At 47.9% G+C, this 10,000-nt stretch overlaps 1 protein-coding gene across 13 annotated transcripts in view; it reads left to right on the top strand.

The window, feature by feature from the left end:
• The first annotated feature begins 2,848 nt into the window (after positions 1-2,848).
• CadN (neural cadherin) overlaps positions 2,849-10,000 on the top strand; it is a 304,767-nt gene continuing 297,615 nt past the window's right edge. For 11 of the 13 annotated variants that reach the window (XM_086536978.1, XM_086536980.1, XM_086536981.1 and 8 more), the window contains exon 1: positions 3,971-5,348. In XM_086536978.1, the coding sequence (XP_086393104.1) occupies positions 4,043-5,348 (1,306 nt within the window). In that variant the 5' untranslated portion in view covers positions 3,971-4,042. Of the gene's footprint in view, positions 2,951-3,970; positions 5,349-10,000 lie in introns of those variants that run through there. The other 2 variants (XM_086536983.1, XM_086536982.1) reach the window with 1 other exon arrangement.

Below are 10,000 nucleotides of genomic sequence, written 5' to 3'. Positions count from 1 at the left end.
ACTTGATAATAATGCAAAGTGTATTAATACTTGTGCTGATTACATCTACTATAGGAATAGTGCCAATAACAGAATATTAAAGATAGTAATAACAGTGGTGGTAGTGACGACAATATCATATAATGATGGCAGTGCACAGTGTACAGTGGTAATAACAACTATATTGATGATGATATCACCACTACTACCAATGATGCCATTAATGATGATGATAATGATGATAACAGCAATAACAATAACAGCTACAAAAGTGATAATAATGATTGTGATGATAATGATAATAACAATAACTTTTAATAGCAAAAACAATAATAATTATGGTAATAATGATGATGATGGTAATAGTGCTGACATCAGAATAGTATCATCATCACTTTCAGCATTCCAAAGATGGGCATTTTCTCCTTAATTGACATCTTTTCAAGCAAGCAAGCAAGCACTGACACTTCGGGATGCAACAATGCTGCAGGGAGAGCAACTTGCATGCTAGAGATCCATGCACAAGATCGAGCAGTGCATTCTGGCTGCCTTAACACGCTTGGCTCGACTTGGCCTTTCCATGCACAGTTCACAGTCATCAAAGTTTTGTCTGGGTTTAATCGCGGGTTCTTCTTTAATGTCTATGAATTCGAGACGGTGTGAACATGCAGATGTAGATAGACTTAAGATATTTCCCTCTGTTTCTGTTTTCTCTCTCTCTCTCTCTCTCTCTCTCTCTCTCTCTCTCTCTCTCTCTCTCTCTCTCTCTCTCTCTCTCTCTCTCTCTCTCTCTCCCTCTCTGTTTGTTTCTCTCTCTGTCTCTCTCTTAATTAGTCCAAAAATAGCAAACATTGTGGAACAGTTACCGAAAACATTTAATACGCTGTGTTCGCTCTTGATTTCCATGTTAGTAATTATAACGTGTCTGGACATTCAATAGATAAAGGGGTTGAGATAAAAAGACGTGATCTTGTAGCATCTGAGATAGGATGAACAGACCCAAGTATATTCAGTCGTGTGGTGGAGCCGCAACGCTGTATCGTGAACTTTTCTGAACTGATAGATACCAGGATCCATTGACTTTAGTCTTGCTTACAAAATACTGTTTAGCAGAAATGTGCAAAGTAAGGAAGGATACTTAAAAAAAACAAGTTCATTGAAAAAAGCAGAGTATCTAGGGGTACTGGAAAACCATATTATGACTTTAATTTATGATCATTCACAAGAAGGATTATTTTTCAGGAAAAAAATCATATTTAATTTCTAACTCAGTTGGCGCAATGATAAATGAACAAAGAGATTGTTGCTTTGAACGAGAATTTCCAGTCTAATGTGGTGAGGTAATGCCGTAGAGTTTGTCCGCGTCGCGCAATAATAGTCCGTTTTTATTTACAGACAATTCAAATACACATAGACTCAGGCTTTACATACACATATTATAGAATTTCAGAAATGCTTTTTTATAAGAACAGTACTGATAATGAATTGTATATTCATAACATTTGTAAACCAAAATCTTTTCAAAATTACTTTATTCGTACTATTGACGATGGAACCAAATCTTTCCCTTTGGATACGCGTTGGCCTTACTGTAAACTTATACCCTTCCCATTGAACATTCGAAGCTTATTTTTCCCTTTTTTTACTGTAAACTTATACCCTTCCCATTGAACATTCGAAGCTTATTTTTCCTTTTTTTTAGATAAAAAGGAAAATCTAAACAAATAAAGAAAGCATGACTCATATGCGTCATGCATTTCTCTTACAACAATCATTTCCCATTTCCGGACAAAGAAGCGGTATAATACTGAGTCATTTTATTGCGTAAGATTATCGGTCAAATCGTGGCATGTCATGACCAACCTAGTTCACATTTTACCCATTGGCCCAACGTTCATTCCATTCGCCGCACGCACTCCTCGCGGACAGTGTCAAGATCCAAGTAATTGTGCAAAATTTACTTACATGATAAATATCGAGCATGTTCTCTCATTTCTTACTTGTGTACTCTGTATCGACTTATTGAATACGATAACTCAGTTAATGAAAACATTTTTATTGTCAAGAGTTCTTTGTTATAGCGCGTCGATGGACAGTCTGAGAGCGTTTTAATTTCTTTGTAACATGCCACGTTACTATCTAAAAGCTCGTCGGACGAAACATTCAAGAATTCTAGATGCAAGGTTTTGAATAGTCCAAGTTTGCACCCGATATATCTCTAAAGAAACGTTTGACGTCATCATCAGCGTCTTGGTAAAAGAAAATGGGTGAGGTATAGCAGGTGCCCGCCAGGTCTTTGATCCGGGTGTTGGGGTCTCAGCCTCCGTACCTTCCCCTGCTCCTGCCTCCTCCTCCCCTACCCCTGCCTCCTAAACCTCCTCTACCACTCCCCCCTCCCCCCCTCCTCTTCCTCCCTCCTCCTTCCTCCCTTCTTCTCCCTCACCTCCGTAGTAGCTCTTCCACTCGCCGATGTCCTCCCCCCGGCATCGAACTGATTATTTAACACTCTTTATTTCCAGTCGAATGTATTTCTGTGTAATATTCGCGTCATATAGTATTTTTAAACACACAATTCCTTACTTTTAGGGCTTTCTGTGAAGGCAAAAATGGTGGAAAAATCACTCAATGAGTTCTCTTGCGCACACTTGGCACATGCGCGCCGGCAACAATCGATGCGATTTTCTTGTTTTATCTTATCATTATTTCCTGCCGCTTCTGGGATGCCCACTGCTTCACTCTGACCTCAAAAAAAGACGCAAAAATATTCAACGTATGATAATAAATATATTTCAAAGCACTAATACCAAGAACAAATGGTAAAAATGTGAAAAACAGATGCCTTCTGTATGCACCTGCGCTATGCGGGGAGGGAGACGCTTGGGAGGAAGAGCCAGAGGACTTCAAACGGTCATGGCTGAGTGTAGTGGACGGGTGTTGTGAGTCGCTCTCGGATTATTAGAGATAATCTGTGGTAAGTGCGTGTTCTGTGCTTCGAATTTGCAGGAAATGGAATGCTGAAAATTTGAGCAGTGATTCTTAAGTGATGGAATAACAGTGACGATGGCGGGAACGTAAATGTGAAGTGAAACATAGATGGCAGTGGCGGCAGAATCGGTTTTGTACCTGCTGTGGTTGTTACCTTGTGTTGGGTGGGAGGAACATTCATATTATTGTGCCGGGAGCACTTCGCTAGTGCAGTCTGTGTTTCCGTGTGTTTCGAATAAGGTGTGGAACGGCGAGCTGAGAGAGAACCGAGGACCAGTGGTGCGCAAGTGGAGATAGAAAATGATTTTTTAGTGTGAAAACTGAACTCCCTCCTTGGTAGTGTGACCTCAGTTGGGGCAAGAGGGAAGCAGGTGGGCACGCTAGAACATGCCCAGGTGCTCAGACCATTTCATACTTCAAAATACCGGCCAGCACAAGGAACCGAAGATAGACGGCGGCAATCCCCCCCGTCGAAGTCTTTGTATAACGCAAGCGCAATCGGAAAATCATTTTTGGGTCCATTCCCCCCCATTTCCTCTGAATTTTGATATTAGGAATAGCCACACATCGTTCAGATTTGAACTGGCGAATGGATGAATGTTGAGATTGTGGTAGTTAGTTTACAAGCAGTGTGTATTGATTTATTGCCCGACTTTTATTGTCCGCTATCTGTGCAGGGTCGACTTGGGTCACTAATCTTCTCATGTTTGATACATTTTTTGGGCATTTCCTGTTAAAAGTAGAGCGAAGTTCATGTGTTTTTAGATAAATGCTGAATTTCTATATTGTATTTTCGATACTAATTACCTCTATTAACTAGTTTATTTCAAATGTGAGAGAATGTGTATCTTGCGATGAATGAACTCATTCACTAAACCGGCATGGCCCCTCACGCATAAGATATATTACCGCATGCTTAATTCATCGTAAAGCATGTATAATGTATTGACTGCAGGAGCCCCATCATTTCCTCGAGATACTAATGATCTTTCTTTGTTCTTTTCAGATTGTTAAGGGCTATGAAGTGGAGTGTTGTGGTTTTAGGGTGTTGTGGAATGTTGCAGTGAAGTGTGTTGCGATGGACGGTACAATGTTGCCTCGCAGTGTGTTGATACGGCGTGCAGCTGTAGCCCTGGTGGCTGCAGTGGCCGTGGTGTGTGTGAATGCCGAGGTGTTGCCTGAAATTATGTACAGTGTGGCAGTGCCGCACGATGTGGCACCCGCTCATATCGTTCACAAGATCAAGTTGAAAGAGGGACAGATCGTGAACCGGTTGATGGATAGTCAGTACTCTGATTACTTTGCGGTGTTGGACAACGGCGAAGTGATGACGGTGGCCAAGGTGGTGCCGCTCCTGGGGAAGACGGTGACCCTCCGGGTGGCGACCACCTTCGAGGACGGGGACAGCCAGGTCTATGTCATCCGGGTCGCCGTCAAGGACCACCAGAGTATGCTTCGGTTTCTCAAGCCCGAGTACGACGCCACCGTTTACGAGAGTCTGCCTGCGGGCACGGAATTGCAAGGCCTCGACGAGCTGGAGGCCATGGGCGAGGAGGACGTCAAGTACGAGCTGCTGGGCGGCCACTCCGTGTTCGCGCTCCACCACGTGGGCGGCATCCCGACGGTGGTCACCCGCAAGAGCCTGGACAGGGAAGCGCAGGACATGTACAAGCTGACCCTGCGCGCCCACGACAAGGAGGGCATGGACATGGCGGAAGCCAAGATCAACGTTCACATCCTCGACTTGAACGACCACGCGCCGGTGTTCACACAGAACATGTTCTATTTCTTCGTGCCGCTCAACGTGACAAGGTTTGACAAGATCGGTCGCGTGACAGCTCACGACGGCGACGGCGACGTGGTGGTTTACCGCCTCGCCTACCCGTCCAACACGTTCACCATCGTGCCGCAGACGGGCGAGATCATGCTGATCGAACCCCCGGAGACCATGGTGTACGAGCTGGAGCTGGAGGCCTTCGACAAGCGCAAGCCCACCCTGTACTCCGACACCCTGGCCAAGGCCCACATCGAGTTCCGTTACCCCGGCGATTCCCTCTTCACCGGGGAGACCAACGACGTAGACTATGACCTGTATCCTGAGCACGCGCTCTCCAAGCGCAGTGCTTCCAGGGTCAAGCGAGGCCAGCTCAGGCACACGAAGGAACTGGAGTTCTCCGAGGCCGAGGGGGCCGTCGAGGGGAAAGTTGTGTTCCAACTCGAGAAAGAGATTCAGTGGGAAACGTTTAAGATCCGCGACGACAACCCTTGGGTCGAAGTAGACGCTAACGGTGCCGTGCGCGTCAAGAAGAAGTGGGACTACGAGGAGCTCGGTCCTGAGAAGACCATCGATTTCTGGGTGACCATCACTAACAACGATCGTAATGGTGAGTACAGACCAATCATTCTCCCTTTTCTTAGTGTACTTAAGCGACGACGACGAAAGTCCAGGTCGGCCAGTTAGACAAACAAGAAAAAAAGCTAATGAAATCGGATCTGTCACCTGTGCCATTGCAGATCTTTCAGACGAGAGAGGACTGTATTGTTGGCGAGAAGGGGTGGCTGGTGCGCGTGTTAAATGGTAGGGAAGGGTATTGGGGGGAGGGGGGGGCTGACAACCGCACGACGCGATGAGACCAGTTTTTGTCCGTCTTACTCACAGTGGCCAGCCTGTCGTCCACATGGCGGTGCTGGTGACACTTAGGGATCAGCTTTGTATCATCCCATGTTCTCCATTTTAGTGTCTCTATTTTTCTGTTTCACATTCTCTTCTCTTCCACACGCCAACGGCTCCCTCGGAGCCCTCCTGGGAAAGAATGCACGTTATTTTGCAAGTGAGAGTGAGTGTTCGTGTGCCTCGAAACCCTTTTCCTCCCCTGTTGTTCTCCGGAGACCAGAGACCAGTTTGTCACCTTCATTTACCATGTGGGCACCCCTACCCCCTTCCCTATCAGCTCTCCTCTAACCTCTCTACCTCACCCCCACTCCTCCTTTCCTCTAATAGGTCGCGAAGGATCTCGGCTTAGGTCACCCACTTTCCCTCCTCTCTCTCCTCGTTCCGTTTTTCCCTTTGTATTTCTCTCTCTCCTTTGTGTATTTGATATTTTTGATTGTATGTGCGTGTGGATCTGTATGTATGTATGTATGTATGTCTTTGCAAGTAGTTAATTTGAGGCAATGAAAATGATTCGCGTGTTACCATCCCAGTTCCTTCCCCTTTATAGGAGATAGAGCGCGCGCGCGAGAGAGAGACAGACAGACAGACAGACAGACAGACAGACAGACAGACAGACAGACAGACAGACAGACAGACAGACAGACAGACAGACAGACAGACAGACAGACAGACAGACAGACAGACAGACAGACAGACAGACAGACAGACAGACAGACAGACAGTGTGAGAGAGAGTGTGAGAGAGAGTGTGAGAGAGAGTGTGAGAGAGAGTGTGAGAGAGAGTGTGAGAGAGAGTGTGAGAGAGAGTGTGAGAGAGAGTGTGAGAGAGAGTGTGAGAGAGAGTGTGAGAGAGAGAGAGAGAGAGAGAGAGAAATTGGAATGAATGTCAATTAGCTTTGTCATTATCCGACCTCTAATTGCTTGTGCTCGACGTTTGCACAGGGCACGCGGGGTTGACTCAGTCGTGTTCCCAGCTTAACTGAACGTCGCCCTCGGATCCGTGGATATTTGCTTGAGGGTTCCCTCATGCCACTTGGCTCTGATTTACTCTGCTGTTTTCCATGACTTGTCCCTGGTAATTAGCAGCAAATTCGGTCCACTTACCATTTTTTTCTTTCCCTCTTGTAAAGGTCAGGGCAATTTTGCTAATGTTTACCCGGCGAACTGTCATGGCTCGCCGCTCGCATGACACGGGATGTCACACCGACTGAGGCCATACCAGGCGGCGTGAGTAAACAGGGCCGGATAACTTTTTATTTGCGAGGTAAACAGGTCGGTCTCCTTTTCTTCCACTCCTATCATTTTCTTTCCCTATCTTTGCCTGTCCCTCCTTTCCTTTTTATCTCCTGCCTCACCTTCCCTCTCTCCTTCGCTCTCACCTTCTTCCCTCCTTTCCTCCCTCCCTCCTCCCCTCCCTCCTCCCCTCCCTCCCTCCCTCCTCCCCTCCCTCCCTCCCTCCTCCCCTCCCTCCCTCCCTCCTCCCCTCCTTCCCTCCTTCCTCCCCTCCATCCCTCCCCCTTCCCTCCTTCCTTCCTTCCTTCCTTCCCTCCTTCCCTCCCTCCCTCCTCCCCTCCCTCCCTCCCTCCCTCCCTCCTCCCTCCCTCCCTCCCCCCCTCCCTCCCTCCCTCCTCCCCTCCCTCCCTCCCTCCCTCCCTCCCTCCTTCCTCCCCTCTTGTATTTCTTGTATTATTTTCTCTCTCTTCGACTCACCCGTGTTCTCAAGTGTTCCTCCTCCGGCTTTTAGTTCGACTCGTGGGAAATCTTACAAAAAGACGGGTCATTTCTGTATTAAGTCGCGTGCAAAATGATGGTGTCTGGCCTACATTTTTTTCCTTTGAGGATTAGTTTCAAGGGGAATGGGGTTCAGAAGGGCGTTGTAAGCTCGGATCGTCGGCTTATGCACTTTTTATCTGTTGCGGGCGTGTAGAGAGGTATGTCACCCTAGCGTAAGCCGATACGAGCGGCGGGCATATCCTCCTGTGACAGTTGAATTGACTCTTAACACCTGGGGTCGTAACTGCTCCCCGCAATGCCATGCCAACGTCACTGACTCGACTTTCCTACGGTAACACGATATCGACGTGACTCGCCGGCACGATGGCGAGGTCACGAAGGTCAGCGGGAGGTCGTCAAGAGGTTACCGGAAACAACCGCTACGACGAACAGCGCGAGGGGAATGGAACGGGGGGGGGGGGGGGGGAAGAAGCGCTCTGTTAACTGTCGCCGGGAAAGCCGTGCGGGGAATTCGCGATGCTCCTGGTTTCCTCCCCCCCATCCTACATCTCTCCACTACCAGTCCTCTCCCTCCATTTATTTTGTTTATGTATTTATGGTAAATGTGGCATCTCCGGCGTCCTCCCGGTGATATGGATCACTCTCGACACGGGCACCATTCCCTTTCTGACACGAGTTACTTTTTTTTTTTACTACCTCTCTCCCCTCCCCCTCCCCTCCCCTCCCCTCCCCCTCCCCCTCCTCCCTCTCCCCTCCCCCTCCTCCCTCTCCCCTCCCCCTCCCTCTCCCCTCCCCCTCCTCCCTCTTCCCTCTTCCCTCCCCCTCCTCCCTCTTCCCTCCCCCTCCTCCCTCTCCCCTCCCCCTCCCCTTCTCCCCTTCTCCCCTTCTCACCTCCCTTCCCACTCCTCTTCAGGGCAAAATGGAGTGGGGGACGGAGTGAAGGCGTGAGCGAGGCCCAATATGCTGATGGCCGGCACCGCATCCTTGCACACATTGTTGATGTTTGGTTGGAAGAGGAGAGAGGGGGGGGGGGGATGATGGAAGGAAATGAAAAAAAAATGCCCGGGCTCTTCATGACGGAAGAAGGTGCACCAAAGGAGAAGAAAACGGTTATTTAAAGATATATATATGGGAAATGGAAGGAAAATGAATGTAGATAACGGGAGAAATCACATCGTAGGGAAACTTAAGATTGATCAAGAAGAAACCGTTTAAAGAAGGTTTAAGAAAATGCAAATGGAAAGGGGGGGTTAAAGGGAGGAGTTACAGAAAGGGAAAAAAATGCAACTCAAAACTATTGTAAGTCAGCGCAATGCGGCCTGAGCTTTGCAAGCCTCTTTCATCTCGCGGTTGCATTTTTCCCGGACGTATTTGTTGCGCTTGTGTGAGTCAGCCTGCCTTTAGACTCGGCTACCCACCGAAGGTCAGACGAAGACGAACGCGCCGCAGTTTTAAGACGTCCTCTCTCGTCGCGGAATTTATGTCTTTGATGCCTCTACCTATTTGTGCAAGTCTCCCGGTTGCCCTTTGTCGAGAAGTCCGCCTTTCTGCCGCTATTCTTGCCGAAGCCCCCTTAGCTGACTGGCCATGGCACTGGCAAAAGGCCTTGTATTATTGCTAACGGACTCGAGAATTTTCCCAGAACCTTCATTATCATAAGCTTTTCCCGGTGTGAATCACACTCGCGGCGCCGGTCATATGCTGCTGCGACATGCCTGCTGGTGATGCTCATATTTATTTTTACTTGAGTATTCGTTTTGTTCTAGCTGGCATTAGATTTTAACCGTGTACATAGGTTATTTAAGAAGAATTCGAGCTTGCGTCACACCCAGATCGACAATACGGAAGAGGAGAAGGGGATACTATTAGAAATCCGCCACGTCTTTGGCGATGGAGAGAGGGGGCGGGGGGGTAAATGCTTTCTTATAAGTACCAGGTAGTTCTCTCATATCAAATTCTTTGTTTCTTTTGCACTCTCATCGCTCTTAGTTATTTTAGTATTGTCACGAGTCTGTAGGGTCAGACAAGAAAGCCTATATATATAACTTCAAATAGGAAATATTTCCGTTTGCTGTTAATTCCCCTTGAGATCGGCTGACTATCGTGTGCGTGAGTGAAAGCTACCTGTAAAGAGGTGTCTTGCAAGCAATGTGGAAGAGGCAGAGCAGAAAGTAGACTCCTGGGCTAGTGGCGGCTGGTGGCTGGGTACTAGGAGGGGGCAAGGGATAATCCAGTGCGGTGTACCATTCCCACGGTGCGGCCCAGGTATGCTGGCGGGGGAGGGGGGGGGGCAGTCCGGACACCATGATGTAACAGAACAGGTATGTCCAGGTGAATCGCGTCTGTTAGCCCGTGAGCTCCTCTGTGGTAAGAGTTCGCTCACGGCTTTTATGGGTGAGCATTTACATCGGCTATGTGTAGCCTGTAGGCGGTCGGAAAGCAAAGTTACATTGGTAGTGGGTATGCTGAAAGTGGATGGAAACCACATTGGAGGAGAAGTTATGTAGAATGTTATAAGACCCCGGTCGTCGAGTCGTATTCTGTCACGTCGACTATGGATTCTCTTGAGGGTTGATTTTGATCTGGGTTGCACAGGAGGTAGAGCGCTCCATAACTTTGAATGAAGTCG

The sequence above is a fragment of the Penaeus japonicus genome, unplaced genomic scaffold (assembly GCF_977035675.1).
Source record: "Penaeus japonicus unplaced genomic scaffold, GWHDUDI00000001_assembly GWHDUDI00000005, whole genome shotgun sequence".
NCBI classification, from domain to species: domain Eukaryota; kingdom Metazoa; phylum Arthropoda; class Malacostraca; order Decapoda; family Penaeidae; genus Penaeus; species Penaeus japonicus.
This window is presented reverse-complemented; position numbering and strand designations above follow the sequence as displayed.